Raw genomic sequence first — 26,856 nt, 5'->3', positions numbered from 1 at the left:
GGAAGACCTCTGCTTACTTTGAATTCACCATAGCATCAGCCAGATGTCAAACCAAGGAAATAGCCAGCCCAAGAGAACGAATTTGTTAAAACTGACATTGGACACCCACAGAAACCATCAAACAAGACCCAAGCCCATGGACCCTTGCAAATGCAACATCACATTCTCCAGGGGAGGTCAGGGCAGCCGGAGGTGTGTGGCACTGACCGTGGATGTCCGGCGCCATGGTCTCATGGGGATAGTCTTCACTCTTCATGAACAGCAGCAGCTCCTGTCCCGGCGAAATCTCTGCCACGACTCTGTAGAAGATCTTCAGAGGCAAATGGGTGGACGAGAAGGAGAGCGAGAAGTGATTATTAACAAAGGGCAGCCTACACGCTGAGATATATTTCTCATACTGTAGCAAACATACTTTTTTTTTGGCAAAAGGAGTGTGACTTCCTGCTTTATATACTGACAATGATTTCTCTGGTGACAAGAGGGAGGCTGTGACTCAAGCCAGTTCACAAGTCTTCTGCAAATCCTACTTCACCATCATACTTGCTCGACGCGAGCCTCACCAGGTGCCATTACTCTGTAGGATGTGGCACCAAGAACTCTCCCTTCTTGGAATTCCTCACAGCACCCCCAGCAAACCCCACGCATACAGCGTGGGATCCTGTCTCGGATTTCCCAGCAGGTGCCTTGCCAACCCCAGGGCCTACTCCCTCTGAGCATGTTCGCCAAAGCAGCGCTTTCCCATAAGATGACGGGAAGGTAGGGATCTGAGAGCAACTGTGGAACAGTCAAAGGAGAATAGTTTAAAAAAAAAAAACCGGAATCTCTCTCTCTCACCAATCAGAAGGGGCTCCAACACCCAGGTGCTGCCCTCGGGTATGGCCCCTGACTCTGAGTCTCTGAAAGCAAAGCAGGCCGTACGCCTTGAGTGGATTCATTTTTTAGGCTGCTGAGGTGGTGCTTACTCCTCTTGCTTTCAAGCAAAGTGCTAAGAAAAAGAAGGATTTCATAAATGTGTTAATGACTGACTAACAAACAGTGGGGCAAGGGTGGAAAGAACCTGACATGAAATTTCCAAGAGCTGCCTACCCTGCCCTGTGCAGCGCGGTGGCTCAGGCCACTCTTCTCCCCATGGATGTGTCTGGTGTCAGGGCTTTTTCATTTGTGAGCCTCTGAGCAGGAAAGCCTTCAGCATGTCCACTTGTCATGCCGTAGAACTGTTCTTAGTTTTTCATTGTATTCCAAGATTATTTATGAAACAACTATTCCATAGCCAGTTAGAGGCTTTGGAGGAGAAAATGAACATGTAGAACTAATCCATCAAAATTAGACAAATTACAATCCACCACAGTTTCTTTGCAAAACATGACTGGACTCTGGGGAGGAGGTCATTCCTTTGCCTTCTGTCTTCTTTCCCACATCACAGGAGTCTTTTCAGCCAATCCCCTTACTAAGGATGTCCCTAACCAGAGTTTCAACCTCTGAGCCAAAAAACTCCATAGTCCAAATTTCTGGGCAAGACACACAGGCACATGCCACCACCACCACCACCGCAGTCAACAATGAAAAATGTGGAGAAATATCACACACCACGTTGGTACACTCTCCTTAAGGAAAGGGAAGAATATTCTAAGAAATGATAGTGCTGCTAACTAGAGTTTCTTGCAGGACCGCTTGATAGTTCAAACCGAGAAAAGCTGAGTAAAATAATGTCTTTTAAGATCAACTGAAATTCTCAGATTTTAATTGTGTTTACCGATCTGTTTGTCTGTTTAAAAAGTAGATATTAAACATAAGTGCGTGCCTCTTTATTCCAGTAGGTGGCTCTAAAGGCCAGTTGTTTATTTTGCTATAAAAAGAGCACAAAATTATGCTACATTTAAAAATTAACTCAATGAGAAATGGTTTTTTTTCTGTTTAGTTGCTGTCCTTTCAAAATGAAATTTTTTCATTCTATGGTAGTTCAACCACCTGAGGCTGATAGAAAATGATGCCAAACCTAGTGTTGCTATTATAACAAATCTAAGATTCTTTGTTGTATCTGCCCATAGACAGACTATTTTAGAAAAAAAAGACTTCTTCTTAGGAGCCTTTCCTGTTTGTTTTTTTTAACAGGAAAATTTTCAGTTTGTATCTTACAAATTTTTTCACATTGTCCCTTCTTTGGGAGGACAATGAGGAAAACAGTTCTGCTTAAAAAGTTACCAGATTTAAAATAATAAGAATGTATGAGTTTGCCTTTTTCCCCTGAATCTTCCAGTTAAACACGCAGGAGAGCCCCGTCTCGCTCCTGAGTTCTATTTCCCCTTAGAAAACAATGGGCTCCTCTCACAGCTTGAATCACCTCTTTTTTGGCATCCCTCGCAGGTTTAACTTATTCGTTTCCTTTCCAACAACATGTTGACATTTCAATTGTGACATATTAGAACTTTTTGGTGGCTTCTCAGAAACAGTGAGGTGAAAGAGACAATACCCTGCCAGACAGTGAACCAGTGCCGTTGTCTGATGGGGAATGCGGCTTAGACACACAAGCCAGGTCCTTTTAAGAAAGGATTATGATATCACCATCTCTGTGCAGTCCACTATTAATCATGTCTCTTTAAATTCCATTTTAGATTTACTCAACCCAATGTGAACAGTCCAAGAAACAAAAGAAAATGATGGATACACAGTAACTATATATTATAAAGACAATTCCCTTTGCCTGGACATAGATCACTACCGTAATTTCCCTTTAAGTGTCCAGATTGTCATGTGAAGAATATTGAGTGCATAAAAAATAAAAGACACGGAAGAGTGTTGATGTTGGCTTTATTTACTGGAGGTAAAAGGTGACATTCCAGGCCATGAAAGGCAAGGCAAAGCAGAGTGGATTTTAAACTTCAGGGTGTTCTTTTCGATTTTAAGTGAATTTTTATGGTGCTCATGAAACTGAGGTTTGAAAAGAACTGGCAAGCACTACACATAATGAGGGCAGATTCTGGGCATGCTTCCCCATACAGCAGTAAGAATGTGCCTCGCGGACCCATCCTACTGGCCTGACAATCCCAGGCTTCTCTCAAGGTGTTTCCACTGTTTGTGATCTTCATTATCTCTTACCCCTTAGGATCTTTTGAGTCACTTAAGTAAAACTATATTTTCCTCCTCTAGTTACACTAGCACAATTTGAACACTTCAATACAGAGATATCTACATATAAATATAGCTTACCTTCTATCAATAAGAATAATACATGAGCAAGCATTTGAGAAGGGGAGAGGAGCAATTTAAACCAAAACAAAATGACAACCTGCTGTCTTGAAACCATTCCACGTGGAGATCATAGGATGTAATCGTGGAAGAATTAAGCCCTTCAGGAAATATCGCAGCTCTACTGCGAGGTTATAAAATAGATATTTCAGGAAAATAAAAATAAAGCAAAGAATAGAAGTGATTTATGTAGATTTTCTCACAGATTTGTATGGTAAGTATGTTTGACCATACTTATAAAAAACACAGTCAGAACATCTTTAAAATCAGTATGATCTCAAACTCTCAGCTATACTGCCGTCCTATGAATTATATGTCATCTGAGCTGTGAACCAGAAGCAGAAACACTACTAATATAATCTCTCTGGTGTTTGTGTCGGAGGAAAAATGGAAGGCAGTCAATCACTCTGTTAAATTTACAAAAGAGTTAACAGGTCTTCTCTCCCATCAGGGAGTTTTATGGAAAAAAAATCTGGATCCAAAATAAAAGTATCCTGGATCTGAAATGTTGGGATGAATCCATCAAGTATATAAAGAGAGCCTCCAAAGTCTCACACACTTGAAAGAAAGTTGAATTGAAACAAAATGGTTGTGCATTTATGATGTTGCTGACTCTCTCTCTCTCAGAATGCTCTATTTGAAGGAAAAAAAGTCATTTCCAGGATAAGGTAAAAGAGAAGAGGAATGGGGCCATACAGAGTACGTAAGAAAACATACGTGGAAATCCTATTTTGATGAAAAAATTGTGATAAATATTTTAAACCTGTGTTAACTCCTCCAGCATTTTCTATCTGGTAGCTAGTACCAAAATCCGAAATAAAACAAGATATGAACATGATCTAGCTCTCATACACTTGAAACTTTTGAAAATTGAGATATTCTTTACATTTTATCACATAAAAAATGTAATTTCCCAGTATCTTGCTGGGATCTTTTACTTTTTCTAGAAAGCTGCATTTCTGTCTTTGCAGATATGCATATCACCTTTTGATCTCCAGAAACCTCAGTGTGTAAGGATAAGTGTTTTAATAACAGATCTCCTTGTATTTTTTTGAAGTTGTTAAAATAGCACACTAGTGAAATTTCTGAATTTCTAAAAAACTTTGGATCATTCAAGCAGCTGAAAATAAAATTAGAAGACCCCAAATTGTTTACTTTTACTATTTTTGAAATTCATAAAGTATAAATATAATAATATACATGCATATAGCAATTAAATATTCTAAGCATAATTATTCTAGTAATCCATTTTCATTAAATCCTGAAGCCAGTTCCAAATACAAGGAGAGAATCCATGCAGTTAACACCCACAAGGCTAATGTAGAGAAAATAGGTGGCAGTGATGTGAATTTCACTTAGCCAATTTTAGACTTCGAAAAGTACATTTTATGTATGATGTTTTATGTAAATATATATGTGGTTGTATACATTATATATTTTATATATGACATACAAATTTGGCAAAGCATTTGTTTTGGAAAATTTTTAAAAATTGCAGAAGACACCAGCAATCTCACATTTTAACTTAATGGCACAGATTAATTCTAATTGTATGTCATAAGTTACATTTAATTATATATTGTTATGTGAATTTTATTCTAATAGAGATGAATTTGAAATTAATAGGAATTAATCACATGTAATTAGATATCCCATTTCTTTGTGTTTTTTTTTTTTTTAAGTCCAAAAGGATAACACTGAAGATAGTATTGGCACTCACAAACACTGTGTGTTAGAAAATGAGTAAGCCATAAAAAAATGTGCAGGCTAATTCTGTTTTATTCTGTCAAGAACTGTGTTCAGCCTAACCCTCCATTATATTAATGATGTTATCATTTGTATTTATAAATGGTAATAATGTGGCCCTTGCCTTTTATCCTAGAAAACAGGAAAACCCAGAATCTGTCAGCCCAGCCTTCCTATGCTTCCATCTAGTTAAAGTATTCTGCTTATGCTTGTGAGATGGAAGAAAAATTCTGTGCACAAGGGAGAAGAGAAGAAAGCAAGCAAGCACATCATTTACTTTTTAAAAGATGAACAAGGCCTCATTGTTATGAACTCCCATTTACTTTTCCTGGTCAAGCACTGGAAATTTTATTTATGCTTATTGGTCTGCATTTGGCATGTCTAAAAATGACAGAAGTGTGAATTATGAATGACCTTCAACCTATTCAGGAAGTTGTAATAATTGAAATAATACAGAAATGAACTCCCTGAAAAATCTGTACTCAGAAACAACTTTTTCAGACTACTGCTGTCTTTTGTCTTTGAAGTTAACAGTTGATTTCTTCCTCTTGCAGCTCTCAACATTTGGCCTGAATGCTTTATTTTGTAGTTTCATTCAATGCACCATTCAAAAAGCTAGGAAAAGCTGAAGAGATTCAATGTTTGGAAGATGGGGTGGCGGGACATAGGTGACAGTTTACATAAGTCAACAAAGTCAACATTTGATATGAACACACATCTGTCAGTCTTGGTGCCACAAAGAGGTAGCATCATGTCCTCAAATACACTTGGTGTGGATGTGGTGCCTTCAGGGACTGTGGCCTGCACCCCTGATCTATGCTAGCAGTGCAGGAAACCCCAATTCAGGAGCTTCTGAAGGAACAATCCTATTGGACTTTGTGAGTCTAATTAGTAAGAGGTGAATAAAGTGTCTTAGCAGACATAGACTGATGACAAAACAGAAAGCTGTCCAACAGAATGGAAGTTTTATCATGCTAAGCTTTGCCAAAGAACATGCTTAAGTTCTTCCAAGATGAATAATGCTGTATTTGTCTTTACGGTTACAATCAAAAGACAGAAAAAATTAAAACTGACAAAGATCAAGTACTGTCTTGCCATATCTCCACTTCCAAAATGGAAAAAAAAAAAAAGTATTCCTTGAATCAAGATAATTTTGGCCAACAAGCTTTCTCTTCACTTCTTTATCTCTCTTTAACAGCATGAAGAAGAGAAAACCAAATTTAATTTACCAAATGTAACAAAACACAGATAATTGTTGATTCTAGGTTGGAAAAATAGGAGGACAAGTACCAAAGAGACATTGAGCATATCTGGAACCTACACTGTACCAATCCTGGAAATCTCTCAAGTGATCTCTTCAACCTCTATACACCTCTACCGAGCCCACAAGAAACATCCATCAGGCACCTGTCTTTGATGTGGCTACACTGTCTGAGTCTCAGAAAATGCTTTGAAGATCATTAAGAATGCCTTCTGGACATTGGGAAAAGCTCCATCAATATACCATAAGGAAGCAAAATATCATCTTTGGGGTTTTTATAGGCTGGAGGCTTTCGTTGCGTCCTTGACCAACACGTTCTCTTCCTGGATGGCTTGTAAAGCATTCTGATAACCATGTTTCTGGCGCCATCCCAAAAACAGCTGGAGTCTACTGTGGGTGTGATGCTTAGAGACCTTCCTGAATAAAAGGTGATGTAAATGCGCAAATGCCAAGTCACCAACTTTTTCCACTTATATGGCCTGTGAACCTCAACAGAACTCCTGGTATGTGTTAACGTCAAGGTTACACCCTGGGCATCACTCTATGAGGGTTACTTTGGTGGTGTCGGGAGAAGAGCACAGTGCTGTTTGTCTTACTCCGTGAATATCAAATGGCAAATGATGTCTGAGACAATTTCATCATTGAGTGAAGGAAGTGCCTTATCAGCCAGACAACATACCCCCAAAGTCAGCTTAGGCGCTGTTACAAAGCCAGGCTCTCTGGGCAATGCCAGCTGGCGTTCATCTTAAAACAGCAGAGCATAACTTTGGTATAAAAGTGGAACTTGACTTAAAAGCAAAGCAAAGAAAATGCCCAAAGCCAATAATAATTTTAACATCAAAAGCAGTCACACAAAATGTGGACAAAAATTCTTGTAAAGGAAGAGCAAATTAACAAATTACCTGACACAAACATTCTTAAAGTAGAAAGAGGTTAACAAATTATATTTCTGCTTTATACATAGCTGATTTACCCTTTTTTTTTTTTTGCACCAATTGTATTAACTGAATGACACAGGAAAGTGGATTTTTTTTTTTTTACGAAAAAGCCCAATAATAATAATTTAATAATAAGCCCCTACTAAGCTCAAAGTGATAAAGAGTCCTGGTGTCACAGCAGTCTGATAGAATCATTCATGTGGCCCTAAGGAGAGTGAAAGCGGGTGTGTCAAATCAGCCATGATGGGCCCTGGAAGCAGTTAAAACTTTATAAGGGAAAGCACACACAAGAACAATGCCTGTTCCAGCTAAAAATGCTGTAGAGTCTTGCTGCTGTTCATTAACCATGAGGGAGCTGGCAGAATCCCCTGAGCGAATTCTGACTTGGAATACTCTAGGGAGCACTCATTCTTCTACATCTCGACTTCAGAATATATAGCTGGCATTAGATAATCTCTTATTGACACATTTCTTTTCATTCGGAGCGGACAGCAGACTTCTCTTATTCTACCTGCTAAATACCAGCTGTCAAGGGCCTGTTTAAAAATGAAAGGACTTATCACCTTGTGTAAATGACAAGATTAATAATGTCTTGGGTTTCTGAGAACTTTATTCCACTTGAAGACCATGTTAGGCCAGGCCAGGAGTTTGAAGGAAATTGTGTGACCTCCTAAATATGTCTGATTAGAACACATATGTGTATCAAATGTTAACCCAAAGCACACATCCAGATCATTCCAATTATCAGGAGTGGAAAGAGAGGTCTAGTTTAAATCTTTAAAGTCAACTTATGTGAATTGCACCTCTCTGATAATAACCAATATGATTCCATCCTGAAGAAGCATTAGAGAAAAACTGCTGAATGTGTTCAAAGATGAGAACAGGTATTGTTTGAGGTGGGTATGGGAACTATGGGTGGCCTTGCCTTTGATCTGGATGAAGGGTAAAGTAATATGGGGGTTAGTAGGGAATTTCTCAAAGCATGGAAGAAGTAAGAACAGAGTGTATGTGCTAAACATCCACCAATCAAAATGCTTTGTAAACATAAGGTATCTACAAGACTTCAAAGGAAATGATAGGGATATATCCAGATGTTTGGCCTACTTGACAGTACACAAACGGGTGCTTCTTGATATAAATGAAACCTGTGCATAATGGATAAGCTATTTTCATGCATTCCCTGCCTATGTGGTGCTCCCAAGGACCTAGTCTGAAAGAGCTGTCCTCACCCAGCTCTCTGTTTTTGGTCCTGCACTGCTCTACCTTTCAGTGCCAGCTCTTCCCTCTGAAAGCAATCAAGGACAACTTCAGATTGCTAAACTGTAAAAATAGTCAAGCATTGTCTGTCTCAGTAAAAATTTCCAGCTAGCTGCTGTACCCCAGCAGTAGAGCTATGCAGCATTGTACAGAAACTTTAACGAATAACTAGGATGTCAGGGATAAAGAGCCTTGGGTGTTTTTAACAGATCTACTATTTTATGATTTGATTGAGATTGTGGTCTGAATTTACTATTACCTTTTGTGTGGCCCTCATTTATAAAGATAAATCACTATAGTTAATGCACGACTTTCAGCGATAAACAGAGATATCAGCCAGAAACTGAGGCTACTTAAAAAAGGATGGCTTAGCAAGGATGTCAGTGCTTTCAGAATTTCTGTCTCTGAAAACATCCATGCAGTAAACTTTGAAAACATGAAATCACATAGACATCTGAAAATCACAAAACACGAATCTTTCTAGGCAGCAATTTACAGAAAGCAAGCACCACAAAGCTCACTTTGGTCTGAAAAAAAATATCTGAAATAACATAAGTCACAGAAATCTATTGGGAAATTTAAACTCAGGAAAATCCCCTCAGATAAAATGCTTATAGAAAGGTACTGGGAAAATGTTAATTAAACGACCTTTGTGTTTATTTTTACGATACAAAACAGATTACATCCTTCATTAACTTTACTTAAAAACCCAAATCGATGCTGTTTCTAAGAACTTCTTCATCTCTAAACAAATGAAACATGGGTTTTAGCCATCAAGCATGTTTGGGCAGTCTCACTACTATCAAATTCTTTTATCATCTTAGCAAGCACATCATTTTCATTTACAGAGTTCCTTCCTATCCTCCATATCATTATACAACTGACTCTAATTGATTAAACATGACCCTTAACACTGGATTTTTTAAAAAAATATATATATGCCTTTGCAAAAGGGAACTATAATTCATACACTCTTGGCTTGTTCTGGGTAATCTCTTTTCTTCTTTGTTAAGTGACCTAATTATTGCCATGACTAGATTGCAGCTCAAAGACTCACCTGAACTTCTTCCTTTCTAGGGACCAGGACTTATACCTGTCCTTTTATTAAAATTCGTTTTACAAACTCGAGAAAGGGCAATCAGAGCAAGGAGAAACACTTTCAGCAGTTCCTCACAGAGTGCTGCATTTGTTTGTTGTACAGGTGAGTTGGTGTCGTTAATTTTAATAATTACTGCTGATCTAGGATCTGCCTCTGTGTCTGGATACTAAGTAAGATCTCACACAATGGGAGTGTTCATTATGTGATGAGTTGTGATTATTCACCATTTGGCAACTCCTATGCCTCGTGGAAAAGAAAGTGAAAAAACAGACCTGGAGAATCTCTTTAGTCAGCTCTTTTATCACTGTACCTAGTCCAACATTCACATTTCAAAGCTGTCTAGAATTCTGAGTTTTAATTGGCTTTTAGAAATATGCTTATGAGTTTATAAATGAAGACGCTTATCATAAATGCCTACACAATTTGAGTGTATGTCCTCTTTTGTCTTGTCAACTGGGCTAAGTATAGTTGTATACATATAAAACTATCACATAAATCTGACTTTTCCCTGACTTTCCTTTCTTGTTGTTTATGAGTGAACTTACTTGACCATGTACTATCAATTTCACAATTATGTTATTTGATATGCACTCTATTACCATCTTAGATTTCTGCTATCATAATATAGAACTTTAAAATGAGTACTTAAAGAAATAAGTATGTGTCTAATATTGGCTTTATATGTCTTTCCTGATTAACTATGTTCCCTGGTTCTGCAGTTAAAATAAGTAAACATGATATTCATTGAAGTATGAAGCCAGCATGTTTTCATTTGAAAACATGCATTATACAATGTGTACTTTAAAAGTAACCATGACAAAAGTATAAATACCTACTCTATTGAACATCCTAAGTCATAGCTAGAAGGAGCAAAAACAGTTTGCCTTTTTAATGCAATCAAGATTTCCAATCACAATAGTATATTTATTATAAAACATTAGACCCATAAATATTAAATGAATAAAATGACGATAAGTCAACTTGTGTCGGCTACAAGTCCCATTCTTAAATTACCATAGCACCGATTCTACAAAAGTTTTATCCAACGAAATAGCTCCCTTTGTAAGTAACTATGGATAGCAAATTAGTTTTATAGAATTGCACTATTTCATCTTAAAGCCATCTCTTGAGCTCCTCTTGTTCCTTTTTTAAGAAACGTAACATGGACAATTTACTTACAACACCTACGTATTTCCCACATGTACAAATAGTGGGTGCTCAAAAAAATGTTGTTGAGTGTGACAGTAACTCATATGGTTGAGTTAGGATATTTTCTGCCCACAATCAATAGCTAATTTAATAATGTTTTCCTTTGTCAATAATGCCTCTCGTTTTCTTATGGCAAAGGGAAAAAAAAAACAATTGATAGGTTTATTGTCTTTAATATATGTTGAAGATTTAAAAATGATTCCCATTTAAACCTAATTTTACAATTGACTACCTCTTATATACGTTAGCCAGTAAAAATTATCTGGTAGCTGGTAAAATGCCAAATAATAATCTCATAACGATGATTGAAAGAGAGTCTCAGACCACATGACGCTAGCTTTATTTAACAGCTTTCAATTGGAAACATCTAATTTAAACTTTTCTTTTTCTTGGTGGTGATTTCATAGTAGATTTGCCAAGCAACCATTTCAATATGGTCATGGAAACATATGTGATTTAGGTAACCATTGGGTTAAAAGAAATAAATGATTATAAAATGACTAAAGTCTTAACCAATGATGTTTATAAAACAAAAATTAACATGCTGAACCTCGTGTTATTTTAGGTATTGTCATACTAAGTTACAAGATTCGTAATCTAATTTTATTAAGTGCAAAATATGATTCATGATATTTTCATATCTTTATTTCATAGTTATTGTTATTAAAGTCAACCTCACTGCACAGTTCTCAATAATGTCACAAAGCGATTTCCAACAGTGATGTTTTTAAACTTTTTCACATATACCAAAAGGTATAAAAGAATATTTTGATTAATTTAAAAGCAAAAGTTCTCACTTATAATTAGACAATCAATACAAAATGCATAGTCATATAAATTCACACCGATATCATAAAAATACTTATATCCACTTGCTATTTTGAATAAAACCTTCCAGTCTATCACTTCCAACTTCTGCATGAGTTAGCTGTTCTTGATTCACTCAGTACAATCTATGAATAGATCTACTGTGATGGTAAAGAAAAATGTAACAAATAGTAAACAATAAAGAAATAGTTGATTTTCAAATCATTCAATCATAGTAAGAAAACTGGAACATTGATGAAGGATCCCAGTATAAAGTGAATAAACTACCCAAAGAAAGTAGTCCTGAAAATGACTTTGTTCTGCATCTTACATATCTTTGTGCAGTACCTTTCACCATATCAACAAACAGGCCACAAGGGTCTACTGCAGCTCAGTGTGATTTTTATTCTTCAGGCTTCACTGATACTTTAGTGCTCTCAAAGAAAGACAAGAAAACCTTTGCAACATACCTGATCATTTATCTGGCATGCAACGAGGTTGTGCTGATCATAACAGCCAGCGAACCTGATGTACTTGAGCCAGCTTCCTACATCTGGTTGACTGGCATCAATGCAGAACTTCACATTGCAAAACTCATCTAAGATCTGGAAGGAAGAAGATGAGAACAATCAATTGCCATACCGGTCCACTCATTAACATGCTGTGCTTAGTTACTCGAAAATGTCTCATGGAAATATATACTCCTCCTTTGAATCCTTGGAAAAAGAAAAGTCAAACAGCATGCACACTAACATTGGAGGAATAACAATAAGTTATCCTGGAAATGAAAATATATTGCTTTTTTTAAAAAAAGGAATAAAGCAATTGTAACTTATAAAAACTGATTAATTGGCTTTAAAACACGCTTGTTTCCTTATTATGCCTGTGCTATTGACTTAATATTATCCAATGTGATTTTTATAAAAAATAATATTGAATAGTATATATTAACATAATATTTGTAAACTAAACAGTCAATATTTAGGTCTAGATCACAGAACAGTCCATTTTTTAGATTTAGACAGTCTCCTTATTTAAGTGTACATTTTCACATTTTGGCACTTTAATTCAATTTGAAAACTTTAATCAAAATATTACCAAATTCTCTTCCCTAGTTTGCATCTCATCACCTTAAAACAAATCACATGCTTAATTGAAGGAGGGAATAAGATTTTTCTCACAGAGGCCTCTGAACAAAATAAGAAAAACAAATGAAAATAATTGACAGGTAAACATTCATGCAAAGTATGACACCCTAAGGTTTTAGATAAACATGTCAATGCATGTTAAAACATTATATTTAGAAAGCAAAATAACAAAATTGGCTTGTGAACAGGTAAAAATACGTAAGACTATTTTAATACACTGACAATATCATATATAGTTTTGCATTGTTATTTTTCATGAGATTTCACATTTGACCTGTCTGAAATATTGATCATTATTGAGGACACCTACTAAACAAAAAGTGAAATGGGAAAGTTCCAGTTTTAAGGTTTTGCGTACATAATCCAAGACATCCTGATTCACTAAGAGCAACAATGTCTTGAACATCAACAGTAAAAGGTGCAGAGTTGTTGGCCTGATGGTGACTAACTACAAAGGCTGGTAATGTTATGTCAATCAGTTAATTCAAAGTTAAGGAAGTTCCTATCAAAGACTAAACAACATAGTGTAGAACAAAAATTAATGAATTAAATAACCCTTACAGAACTCTGCTGGATGTATACCTACACAAAAGTTTAAACTAAGCTCTTGGGTATTATGACCAAAAGCAATTTTGCGTTGAATTCAGGTTATCACCCAATTGCAGATTCAAGTCATTAACTCACCATGAACTTCAAGAAGAACCCAGTGCTCTGAGGGTTCTAGTCAAGAGGCTCCAGGTATAAGCCCTTGGCCATGGAGCAACTGAAAGGCAACGAGTAGTCCCAGGATTTAAGAAAGAAAAATTGAGACAGAAGGTAAAGATAGTGATTGCTACACACACAGGCGCGCACAAACACAGACACAGGAATCCCAGTCTTCTTTTTCCAGAACACTCCTACACGTTAACAACCCCAACAGAAGTCTGCACATACATACCTTCTCTAGTGAGGACAAGTTTTAACAATTTGTGTTTTATAAAATTACAAACTTTAACATGTTTCTTCAACTCCCAATGCTGAAAAACTCAAAGGGCAACTTGAGACTCACTTTCCTTCCCAGATGTTGAAAAGGCACATAAATAACAATAGCAAGGAACATTTTTAAATAGTCAAAATTGAGTTGTGTGTTGATTTGTTTGGTTTCTGGCTGATCTTTTGTTTGTTTGTTTTCTTGACTAGGAGAGAGAGAGAGAGAGAGAGAGCAAGAGAGAGGCAGTTCTACTGACACACCAGAGAAATATTTAATAAAGGAAATAGGGTGAAGTCAGTGAAATGCAACACCAGTTCCATTTCATATTTGCAGAAAGAGGTGGAAAACTTGTTAATTTCAAAGTCAAGAAGCATCTATCCCCTTAGCTCGCAAGCCTTCTCTTTCGCCGCGGCAGGGAATTAAGGATTACATATAGTGCACATAAAAATTCTAGGTGTAATTTTATTCCGTGTTAACATCATTGCCATTGCCACTGTCAACAGCAAAGTTAATTTTTAAAAAGGTTCATTTCCAAAGAATGTCTTTTCACATAATCTGGAACATGATTATTCAAAGATTTCACCAACATATTAACTTTCTTACTCCCAATATTCCTGCCCCAAGACAAAAGCTGCACTTTCTCCTGAACCGTCCCCCACCCCCCATGGGTGAACTATCCGCTTTTGATTTGCTAGCACAACTGCATTTGTCTCCCAAATGTCTTAATCGTCTCGGAAATCTCGAATAAAATACAGTAACACACATCTTCCATCATTTCATCTAACACACTCCAGTGTTTTTAAAAGCTGTCAAGCTCCAAAGATAGGTTTAAAAAAAATACTTTAGGTGGACTTTAGAGAAAGGCCCTTTCAAAAACCCAACAGCAAAAGGAAAGGGAAAAAAAAAAAAAACTGCTCCCCACAATCTAGCCAAAGGGTCCGAATGTGACTTTCTCTCGAAGCAGCGCACGATGTTGGACAGCAAAGCTGCTACTTGGCACGGTGGGGCTCGGCCGAAAGCCGCTCCAAAGTCGCGTGGCCAGTGCCAGGAATTCAGATGTTGGCAACCCCACCTTCTGCGGCCCCGATACCGCCGGACAGACCCGCGGAGGGAGGGCGAGGAGGAGAAGAGCGCGCGGGAAAGAGGCCGACAGCCGGCAGAGAGACCCACCGAAGGCCGGACGACCCGCCCCGAGACGCGTCCAGACCGCACCGTTCCGCAGGAGGAACCAGGAAATCGCCGGGCTCAGCGACGCAGATAAGCGGCGGGGCTCGGCGAGCGCGCGGCGCGGCCGGGAGGAAGGGGCGGCCGGGCGCGGGGGGCGCCGCGGAGCACCGTGCCCGGCAGGAAACTGTCCCGAGTGACAAACTGTGCGCATCGCCAAGACTTTTTTTTTTTTTAAAGTGAGTTCTCTTACCTTAAGATTTCTATGGCCTCAACTCAGCGATAAAAGGCAATCACAGAAGAATTAAAATAAACAAAATAAAATAAGCAGCAGCCCCCAGCTCTCCTGCACGACAATCCTTTCAAACGATCCCCAGCAACAACATTTCGAGATGTTTAAAAAAAAAGCCTCGCGTCTCGGTTTCCAAATGGGTCTCTGATAACTTTGTCCGTCTCTAGGATCTGCTCGCCCGGACCACGCGTTTCAGATTTATTGTCCGCCAACAGTGTGATTTTAGGACCAGAAATGCAGTCTTCTCCCGGCTGGGTGACCCGGGTTTGGTGTGTTTTGGCTTTTTTGCCCCTTCCTAAATGAGCTCGGAGCTATTCCTCCCGGTCCACATCACCTCCCTCTTTTCTCACTTTCTCTTGCTCTTATCAGCCCGATGTGTAATGAAAGTTATCTGAAACCCACTAAAACTTCTTCCAGGTCTCTCTCCCCGTTCCAAGGGGGGGGAAGCGGCAGGAGGAGGAGAGCAGGAAGGAGAAGGTGGGGGGCCCGCGGAGGCGAGGGGCGCCCCAGCCCCGCTCTGCTCCGCCGCCGCGCCGGCCCGGGTCCGGGACCCTCACGGGATCGTCCCCTTTCGCCACTCCGCGCCCGGCCGCCGGGTTTCTATTTCATGAACTGTCTCTTTAAAGAGGATCTGCTCGGCCATCCAGAAAGAACCCGGGGCGAGGGAGAAAGGGAGCTATCTCCCGCCGCCCAGCCCGGAGTGATCGGAAGCCAGACGGTAAATTTTTAAAGTGACAGCAGCCTCCTCTGGCGGGAGAGGTCACAAAAAGGTCGCCAAGACCCAACTCCTATAGGGACAGCCTGATTACGGATGCACCATCCCCCTTAAACATGTAGATTTGTCCGCGTAAACAACCAATGGGGAGATCTCGCCGGGCAGGATTTCTTTCCCGAGGGAAATATCCTCTGGATGTCCTGAAAGCACAAGTGTGTGTGTGTGTGTGTGTGTGTGTGTGTGTGTGTGAGAGAGAGAGAGAGAGAGAGAGAGAGAGAGAGAGAGGGAGGGCGAGCGCTCTGGGGGATGGGGTGGTGAGGTGGAGAGGTGCTCGCAGGGGGGGCGAGGGTGTGTGCTCAGAGGCCCGCGGCGGGCAGCGTGGGGGGCGCTAGCGGGGGCGAGGATGGGGCTGGGGTAAAGCGACGTTGGCTGGCGCTAAAAGCAAGTAGTTCCGAAGTCTCAGAAAACAGCAGCCTCAGAGTGAAAAGTTGACCCACGCATCTCGTTTGCAGTACTGGGCTCTCGCTCTCTCTCTCTCTCCCTCTCTCTCTCTCTCTTCCTCCCTCTTTCCCTCCCTCCCTCCCCCATATATATATTTATATATATATATATATATATATTTAATTTTCACTAACACGTGTACTCTCATGTATCCCCTCCGTTCTTACACTTAGCAGAAGGGCGTGCTGACTTCGAATCCTACGTTCCCTAGAAGAAGAAATGTTAGAACCTGCAACACGATTTGCATAGAACCCCTGTGCAGCAGCCTGGTAGGAGCTCCGGGCATGGGACAGGGGGTCTCCTGAGTTCTGGGTCACTCAGGCACCATGAACACGCCACAGTAGACAGAAGCAATGTGACAACTCAGATCATTTTTAAACGCTATATCCAGTGATCAGCACTGTCCCAGGTTTCCTGACTCTCTCAGATACCGGTGTACTGGGTCGGTTTGTATCCACGCATGGCAGAACGACACTGGGAAAGAGAGAGGGCGAGTGCGTGGCACAAAGTTTGCGGGTTTACTCGTAGCCAACCTGTTAGCTTGTAGCCAATTTAGTGAAACCTACAGGTTAAATAGAAATAAATGCTTTTTTATTAAAAAAAAATTTCATAAAAGCAAATGGACAAAATCCAGCCGCTTCCCAGCTCAACAATGGAAAGTTAAGCCCCGCACGGGAGTCTGGAGGGGTTTGCGGGGCAGAGGCGGAGCGAGGGGCTGCGGCGCGCTTCTGCCCAGCCTCAGCTGAAGTCCGAGGACAGCACGAGTGCCACCCACTCCGCTTGCTGCACGTGCAAACGAACGTGTGAATCCAGCAGAACTCTATTTCCCCCACACGCAGCAGTGGTAACAAAGGGGAGAGAAAATGACAAGAGGCGGTGACTAATTCGTTTCGGTGGCCTGTTATCTGTGACATTGAACTGTTATTTCAGATAATGGCCATTGTTTGAGGGAGAAATCACACAGCCCTGGTAGGTAGGACAGGAAAAATCCTTCGTAAATAACCCCAAACCCCGCCAGATATTCCCATCGAGTTCGGCGCTTGAGGAGGCTTCGAGGGCCCCGGGTTTGCAGCCATTGATTTCCTGCCCTTCCTCAACTTGCCCATTGTCGGGTTGTTTTTTTTTTTTTTTTTTTTTTTTCTTTTCTTTCTTCTTCTTTTTTTTTTTCTTTTTTTAATTTAGCCATAAATTGGACCGGCTCGAGCTATGAGCTGTTCTATTTTCTTCCTGTCAGGATGAGGGATTTGTTTTATGATGCATTGTGTATTAAATACAAGTAATCTGGGGAACCGATTGCTTCAGACAGTGCGGCCTGATCAGGGGGTCTGAGAGCTCAGCTTCCCACCCCACCCCCCCAGCCCTGCAGCCCCCACCTCCTTGCCCTTTACAAAGCTGCTGTGAAAAGAAGGAAACGTCGGTGCAGAGACAAAAGGTCGTGTGGAATCGGTAGCAGGTCCCAGCTAAATTAAGGTTTCGTGAAGGGCCTCCGAGTTTTTTCCCTTATATTTGGTTCGTGTGGGGGAGGCGGGGCGACTCGCCTGCTCTGGATACCTGCAGGTATCGCAGGAAGCCGGTAGATGGCGTTGCGCCCCGAAATAAAGCGCCGCGCCCGCGGCTGCAGCCACCCAGGTGAACCCGACGCCGGCAGCCGGCTTCGCCCTCCGCCTCGCATCCCGACGCCGGCGCGGTGCAGCCCAGACCCGCAGACACCGGCGTGGGCTAAGGCTGTTTCTACGTATGGAATTCTCTTCTGCAAATACAGACGGAAGAGTGAGCACTTCCTAAGACCTTGGAAGAGCTCTCTAGAAAGATGGAGAACTCGTTTTATTGTTGTCGTCCTTTGATTCATGTCACCATTCTCCTCGTCCTCATCAGGGGTGTTTTTCACCGACTACATTGGGAGAAAGACTGTAGGAAGTCAGCAGCGGGAGCTGGGCGAAGCACGCTAAGGAAACACCAGGTCCTCACGTGCCTCTGGCTCTGTGGCCCACCCTGTGCCCTGTGGCCTTGGGTTACACCACCAGTGACTGCATGGGAAGGCAGAGGCACCTCACTGTTCCTGGACGCCGCTTAGAAGTTGGAAGACAAGGTTCCGAAATTCCAGAGCAGCCACACAGTCCTTTTCCCTCCTGCTACTCAAATAATTGCCCGTTTAGGAAAAGCCCTGGGCCACCTCCCTCTGCAGATGGGGAATGGGGAGGCGACAGGAAAGGCTTGAGCCGGGCGCTTGTTCGTTTGCTTTCCATCAGGAGGTTTCTGAAACAATAAATAAATACAAGGAGCCAAATACCACCACCAATTCCCTTTATTCCTTGGGATTTCTGGTGAAATCTGTTTACAGTAGTTCCCAGTTACAAATTAATCTGCAAAAGCCGCTGTCTGCTCCGCAGTAATCAGTACCATGCGTGTTCTGCAATGTTTAGCGCTGCCCTTGAAATGGGCTATTAAAAATAATGGTTTTACTATAATCTCAAACCAGCTTTAATTTGCAAACATGTATCAGGACAGATGATCTAAATATTAAAGGGATGGAATGGGAGAACAAACTATCATAAATATATAGCTTTGGGGAAAGCAGAAAATGATTCTTCAGCAATGTTTAAAGAGAGGACCATAGTTTTAAGCAAAATTTTTTTTTCCCCAGAAGGAGTGAATTGGTTTTTTCTTTATCGTTCTGCTAATTGTGGTTTTCCAGGAAAAAGACATCAGCAAAGAGGAGGTTTGAGTGTGAGCTGATCCATTTTCTGGGAGTTGTAAAGATCTCCCTTTGGCTGATGGCAGGACTGGGGTGGGAGAGGTTAATGTGTTTTCTTCCTGGTTTGAAAAGGGCATAAACCCTTCTCAGGCCCCTTCCTTCCTCCCCCAGCTGTGGGGATTGCAGAATCTTTAAAAAGCCCAAAGATTTCCAATAAGGCCACTGGCTCTGCCTTCATTGTGTAACTGTTTATTTAAAATAAGTCAATATATTAGTTAGAGCAGTAAGAAGTTAGTGCTCCAGTATTCAAGTGATTCCCACAAGACTGTAAACTGATGCCTCTTTTAAGCCTGAAACTTCATGGTCGTCCCAGAAGTAAAAGTTCTGCTAATGGAGACCCTATGGGCATGGTACATTCCAGCACATCATTAAAGGAAAGAAAAGCAGTTCAGCCAAAGCCAGATGAAATGACTGCACTGTCCACTTTTAATAGGCTTCCTGTGGACAAACAGCACTGTAACACTCTGCAGAGGACAATATTTAAAAACAAGACAACTTGCTGGCAGTTTTCAATACCATAAAGTTAATAAAGTATGTTCCCATTCACCCTGACATTATGTTTTTAGTTTATAGAGGAAGGCACTTTATAACCTCAGCCTAAGCCGAGTTCCCTTAATTCTGCAGCTTTGGGTTTCTTGAGGTGCCTAAATATATGCTGAACTCCAAGACTGACGTTTCGTTTTAACACTTTTTTTTGTAGCTTTTCAAGAACATACAAATGTGTTTTTACATTTCGCAAGTGCAGTTCCATTCATAGAGATCCTATTAAATCCTGTTTCATACAGTTCATGTCAAGAAGCATGAAATAATCTGAGAAATTGACATTTGGCTGAACAATAACTGCTTGCTAATTAAATTAGCTTCGTGTATAGATATTGATGTGTGTTTAAGAAGAAAATCAATGCTTCCTTTTCCATGTCAGAATAGGATTTCGTAAAATCTTATACAACCTCACTGAGACCAAGATAAGAAAACATGTAAGTGTGTCTTTAAGACTCAAGAGATTTCCCACTGATTGATATATAAATATTTCTCCCAATTTGTCTCTCCTACTCCTGCAAATTCTCTACCACCCACAATTTCTTCTCCCAAATCGTTTTACTTAATAAGGAACCGCTGTAATAAAGCATAACATTTAGGCAAGAGGAGCTAGATCAGAAAGCTGTGGAATCAAAGGTAGAATGCTGTTTAATTTTAAGCATTGACATTGTTTTTTTAAATCTGGGAAGTATTTTGCAAACTTGACTACCTGAACTGCAAGGTAAGTTCTAGCAGGCTGGCCAGGTAGAGCCAGCAAAGCAACCCAGCACAACAAGTTCACAAACAAAAACCTCTAAATGTCCATGGTCCCCATCACACATCACCACTACTCTGGAGAGAGATTTCTGGTCATTCTTGATGGACTTATTTTTTTTTTAAACTATGGATAGGGAGAAATGCTGTTCAAAAAAAAAAAAAAGAAAAGAAAAGAAAGAAAGAAAGAAAAGAGGAAATTAAAGGTAAAAAAATGTAAATAAAAAATTTCCCTTGGTCTGGAAATGGGCCCGACTGAAAGCATGTTAATCTCCACCTCAGTAATTTGGTTCTCCAGGAGAAGACAGAAGCCCTGCTGCTGTGCCCTGCACTTCATAAATCACATCTTTATGTGGACAAGGTCAGGGCACCTAACAGCTCAGACATGGGCCTTTGCAGTGGCTCGCGGACCCAGGCATGTTTACTCTCCCGCTCGGCTCTCCGAGGAGCAGTCCAGCACGCTTCTAATTACTTTTGATTATTTTCATTTGCTGGGGTCAGTCTGGCTTGGCAGGACTGCTGGAGGGTTGATTTCCTACAAATCTTGATGTCTTTGTAGGACAGCACCGTGTGCGTTCAGAATTAGCACCCCTTTATTGTCCATCCAGTGAGGGATCCCTCTCCACAGACAGTGGGATACAAAAATTTCCCCAGTGCACCGTTACCTGCTTGCCTTTGTATTAACTATGCGGAGCATAATCACCTATGTGACTTTTTTAAAACGTAGAATTCTTTAGCTACTGAGTACTTTGTAGTATACAAGGGTACTTCAAAAAGTTATTGGAAAAATCAAATTAAGAGATTATTTTGTTGCAAAAAATTATTTTTTAAAATCCTTGCATAGTTTTCCATAATAGACATTTTCCTTTAACTTTTTGAATACCCTTGAATGCATGGATTTCAGAAATTTTTGCAGCAAAATAAAAATTTTTAATTCCATTTTCCATGAACTTTTGGAAGTATCCATGTATTTTGCCTGAATGAAAGTGATATTTTTTGCTTCGATTTTAAATATATCTAGTAATGACTAGCAGCCCTTGAAAACTAAGATGAAATACTTTGCTGAAACAACAGCTCAAGTGAATAAATTATTATACTCAAAGATTTATTTCCTTAACTCCAATTAAGGCTGCCATATCTAAAATATTTTTGTTGGGCTATTTTGATGTATTTCAATCCTAAGCTATTATGCTGAGTGGTTAAAGCACAACAACAAATTTATACCAAGTTTAAATGAAAATATTGAGATAAAATAAAAACTTTAATAAAGTAGAGTACAATTTTGGTAAAGACGAAAGAGGCAAGATACCATTTTTTTTCTTTCTTATCCCTTTACGTAATAGATACTTAATGTTCTGATGTGTATGCATTGAAAGATACATTCAAGAAAAAATGATAGGCAAATAATATTTGCAAGAACTGAGGAATAAACAGTCACCAAAAACAGACAACATACCAATCTGGTTGTTCAAACAATATACATTTTTACATCACTGCAGAAAACTATTTTGTTTTGTAGAAGTTAACATGAATTATGATTATCATTAGTCTTAAAAAGCCAAACCCTCATTCATTCTTCCTAACTTTAGAGCAAAGAACTAAGTTAACAGATGCTTTCTGAGTGAACTTCAACTCTGTAAGGAACTTATTTTTTTATTATCTTGTTAATTTAAATTATTTCCATCTTTCAAGACAGTAGCTGGCACTTCATGCAGAAACTCCAGGGGCAGTTGCTGTCCTGGGGTTCTGGAAGCACGGCTGAAGTGCTGCTGCAACGTTGCACCACTGAATGCAGCACCTTGTGAGGAAGTGAGTTGGAAACCCTCCTCCTCCTCCTGTCTCCACTCCTAACTGTGTACCTTTGGGTAAGTCACTTAACCTTTGAGTCGATTTTCATGAACGTTTCATAATATCAGCCCAATGCCAGTGTTGAGAAAATAAATTTGGTAATGTGAGTGTGAAATGCTCTGAGTTCCTGGGAACAGGTCAAAATACTGTAAGTTTCACAGTATTTTTGTTTGTGTAGTGGGTTAGAGCAAATTTACATACACATGCAATGAGGAAGAGAGTTTGGCCTATACTTTGGGGAATGGCAAGGTCTAAGTATTTTTCTATCCTCTTTCTTCCATTCCAATGTCAGTTGCCCTAATCCTTACCCTGACCTTGGAAGAGAAGAATTTTAAGAAAAATGTTTCTTTTCTTTCAAGCTGTGCTACCCCCGAAGATGTCTATGTCTGTCTGGCTCACAGCTGAGTTTGCTCTGTCCCACCCACTGTGCTCTCTGCCAATCAGCAAGAGGGAGTGTTCTGGGGCAGAGGTACAATACTGTTGAGGCCCCAAAGCTCTTCTAAGTAGGATATGAAGACACATACACATACTAGGTTTTGGTCAACCAATTTGTTTCCAAGGCCAGGAATCTATCCTCTGCAATATTTCTTGGTGATCTTTCATACCAGGAGGACAGGAATTGGTTCTATTTTATCTATACCTATTATTGCCTAGAGTCTACCATAAAGCCTGGTATAAACTAGTACTCTCAAGGTGCTTACTGGATAAAGATATCAGGTCTTTCCTTGATTTTCATTTTTTACTTAGAGTGCCTGGCTTAGATGTCTGTTAACTTCTCGTATGAATTATTACACTGATGTCCTAACAGATCTTCTGACGTCCCTCACTCTCCCACCAGTTAACACTCCACACTGTTAATCTTCCCAACCGTCACTCCCCTGTTCAAAATTCTTCCATGGGTTCCAGTTGCCCAACGATTCAGTATAAACTAAGTATATGCCATTGTTTTGAGAATTAAATGAGGCAATGTCTCTTAGAATTAATGCACAGAACATAGCATACGGTCAATAGAAAATAGCTATACATTGGCATTACTGATACAGTCATAATTATTATCATTATTATTGCTCAGCCTATAATTCATTTTGCCTTGGGTATCTTGGATGAAATCTTACCTATCCTTCAGAGCCACTGATCTTTAATGCCCACTAAGTCCTGCTGCCCAGGATTGACCTTTTCATCCTTCACCCCAAATTATTTGTGCTTCTCTCCTGGCTTACAGTCAGTTCAATTTTCCCTTACAGGTGTTTCTATAATGGTCTTTCTTCCTTAAGGGCCACTGTAAAATTCCTAAAGATGGAGTCAAGTTTTATTCACAGTGACATCTTCAGTAGCATCTTTTCATAATAGGCTAAGCTACCTTTGAACTTCCTTGCAAGAGTAACTTCATTATGGTTAAATTTATAGGAAATTGCTTTATTTAATATCCACAGAAACTTAACTACTTGAAGCTTTTCCTCCCTGGGAATCAAGTGATACATCAATGATTATTTTTAGGGATTTAGAGGTGGGAATTCCTACCAATGTTGCTTCTCCGGAGAATCACCATATCACCTCCCTTTATCCCCGCTGTCACAGTCCATGTTTCTTTTTCTGTGTCAACTCTCTGCCTCTAACTCAAATCCTGGACAGCCTCCTTTGCCTGATCCAGGGAGTAGCCTTTGGGTTGGTCATTCTCTTAGCGCTGTTTCTCCGGACCCTTACTTGTCCCCTGGCAGTGGCTTAGTGGAGGCCAGTGTCATTTTACACCTGAACTTTTGGTGGCATCTTTATCCTGAAAACTAGTCTTTCTGCAACAAAAAAACTCATAACAATATTTTGATTTGCTTAGAAACAAAAGGCAAAAAGCAAAAAACAAAATCAAAGAAAAAAACATTAACAATAACACCAATGGATCTCAATTTACTAGAAAATAAAACCCTTAATCCAACTTGAAATCTCTATAATTTGATTTATCAAATTTAATTTTTAGGATTTATTTGAAAAGCAGAGTTACAGAGAGAGGAATAGACAGAGAGAGACTTCCTATCCACTGGTTCACTCCCCCAAGTGGTCACAGCAGCCATGGCTGGGCCAGGCTGAGGCCAGGAGCCAGGAGCTTCTTTCAGATGTCCCACAAGGCTCTTTAATGTTTCATGAACATCTTTCAGTTCTCATCCCCCAGAGAGTCGCAGCACACAGGAGAAGGAACAGTAGATTAAGGAGATGAAGTCATAGTCCTATTGACCAAGTTCGCACAGAGCCTTTCAGACTCCCTTCCTTGAAATTCTTACCAACTCATCATTAGTCATTACAATTAGGGTCACTTGGAATATTTCTGTTATCAGCCAATCTACCTGTAAACTACCTGATGGTATCCTCCACACCAGCATGTTCTAATTGGTGGATTATTAACAGATATTCCCTGAAAAAATGAGTGGGGGGGGTCAACTGAGATGAAGATAGCTCCCTTCCTGGAGCTTTGCAATGAGCAGCAATGTGGTAAATGCTCTGTGACTAAGACTAAAAAGAAGTCCTTCAGTAAAGAACCTACTGGGCTTGTTTACCCGGGCACCATCAAAGGTAGTTGAACATACATGGACGTGCCTTTCCCCTTCCACTGGAACACCTACGAGGAGTAATTTTGGAAATAAAGCCAGCAAAGTATAAATATTCCATATATTTGTATTTTCTATCAACTGACTGTTTTCAACTGTTAATCAAAAATGTCACTACAGAGTCATAAATAAACAAGGACAAAAAGCAAGTTTCAACTTTTCACTCAACCTGAAAGCATTTGGAAGGTCTATCTTGCTCACAAAGAAAGTATGTTATCAGTAAACGCGAGCCAATTGATCCTTTGCCTCTAAGCTGTCATAACTGTATGTGAGTATATACTATGAGAACCTTCCAAAGGAATGTGTGCAATCGCATTTCAAAATCAAGCTATTCCTTCCTATCCTCTCCCATTAAGAGTCCTTCTAATGCATATATTTCACCAAGGGCATATTTACAAGCAATGTTTTACATTATTGAGGCTTTTCTTAATAAAATTTGGCATTATCTAGATGTGTGTTTCCCCAGGAGAAAGAAAAGCAGCAAGGCAATCCCTGACTAAGGACGCCTGAATTAAACATTTAAGAATTTGCCTTTTCTCCAGTTTCTGATATTGGATTCATGTGTTGAGCCTGCCTACGGCTGCCTAACGGTTAAACTAAGTGGACATTAAATCAGATGGCATACAATATTACAGGAATTTGATCTTTAGATAAACCACAAGCCTTGATGAACTAACGTTGTTCCAGATGGATTAACTCATCATCCCAAGGAACAGAACATTTCACAGGAGCAACCACGCGATTGGCTCCATAAAGAGCACTAATGGCTGTGATCAATTTGTGATCTATTGAAAGTGCTTACTTCTAACTAAAGAGGCATACACCAAAGGAAGGGTGAAGGGACATGAGGCAATTCTGGGCCCAGAATTATTGCTCTGCTCCAAAGTTCTGGTGGCAGGTACTGCCCATTACTTACACCTGGCTATGATGTTGCAGTTACTGACTTAGCAAACAATCAATATGTTAAGTTCCTATGAATGATTTAATGAAACATTTATCTTTTCTCTATGTCGGCAATCCTAAAATTCCACTTTATCATGTCAATGACCATAGCCAGACACTTAAAAAAATAAAATAAAAACTCTGTGGAGACAGAATAGTGTATTAGGCTTATAATCGATTTAATGGGTGTCACATCTTATGATGCACATCAAATGGTAAAGTGTCAAAATATTCCAGTAGTGATTAAAGTACCAATAAAATCTCAGTATTGATGTGAAAATATGACATTGATTTCAGCTATGGCTTTGAAACTATCTTTCTATAAATTTTCATTGCATCAATTCAACTTTGAATAAAATCATAATATAGCTTGTCTATAAATTCCAGAATTAAGTACTGACCAATTTCTTAGATGCAAAATTATTTGTGTTTTATATGTAGTTCTCTGCTGGAAAACAAATCCAACTTTGCTAATACAGTGCCCTACAACCAGAAAGGAGAAAGCCAGAGGGACATGAATGGAAATATTTTAAAAGGAAAGAAAAATATGCATCCTGATTCACACATAATTTCTCTCCTTATGACCTGGACTACCCATTTATAAATAAACCTTGAAACTTGGTCATGATGTGAAAAACATCAAAATTGTGAGCTCAGGATGATGAGATTGAAATGATTATAGATTTAAAATTTTAAACTCATATTTTTATTTAGTAGGACATTTATTAAATAGTACACTTATATCCCTTCTCCCCACATACACTGTATACAAGCTAGCAAAGTTCATAAGTCCTCAAAAAATTGTTGAGGAATCAAATCAAAACAATATACTAAGTATTTTATGTAAAATTTGAGTGGCATTTGTTGTTGTTAGTTATGTGTTTAAATCTGTAGAAATTAAAGTAAAAATGTTTATCAATTCCTGTACGTACCTCCTAGGCAATCAATGCTGAAATATTCAAGAAAGTCATTAAAAGTCCTTATAAAATATATTATGTGAAACTGTTATGTGTATATTCAATTTGCTAATTTTCAACTATTGCAAATAGAGGAAAAAATGGGAAAAGG

At 39.5% G+C, this 26,856-nt stretch overlaps 1 protein-coding gene across 48 annotated transcripts in view; it reads right to left on the bottom strand.

The window, feature by feature from the left end:
* Nucleotides 1–26,856, bottom strand: part of MECOM (MDS1 and EVI1 complex locus) — a 591,497-nt gene that overhangs the window by 49,445 nt on the left and 515,196 nt on the right. For 16 of the 48 annotated variants that reach the window (XM_070072545.2, XM_089330973.1, XM_070072547.2 and 13 more), the window contains 2 exons: nt 12,034–12,168; nt 208–310 (listed from right to left, as the gene is read on the bottom strand). In XM_070072545.2, the coding sequence (XP_069928646.1) occupies nt 208–310; nt 12,034–12,168 (238 nt within the window). Of the gene's footprint in view, nt 1–207; nt 311–12,033; nt 12,169–13,395; nt 14,998–15,098; nt 16,073–26,856 lie in introns of those variants that run through there. The other 32 variants (XM_008266453.4, XM_089330982.1, XM_070072559.1 and 29 more) reach the window with 16 other exon arrangements.

The sequence above is a fragment of the Oryctolagus cuniculus genome, chromosome 4 (genome assembly GCF_051225735.1).
Source record: "Oryctolagus cuniculus isolate XC-2025 breed Fujian yellow rabbit chromosome 4, ASM5122573v1, whole genome shotgun sequence".
Taxonomy (NCBI): domain Eukaryota; kingdom Metazoa; phylum Chordata; class Mammalia; order Lagomorpha; family Leporidae; genus Oryctolagus; species Oryctolagus cuniculus.
This window is presented reverse-complemented; position numbering and strand designations above follow the sequence as displayed.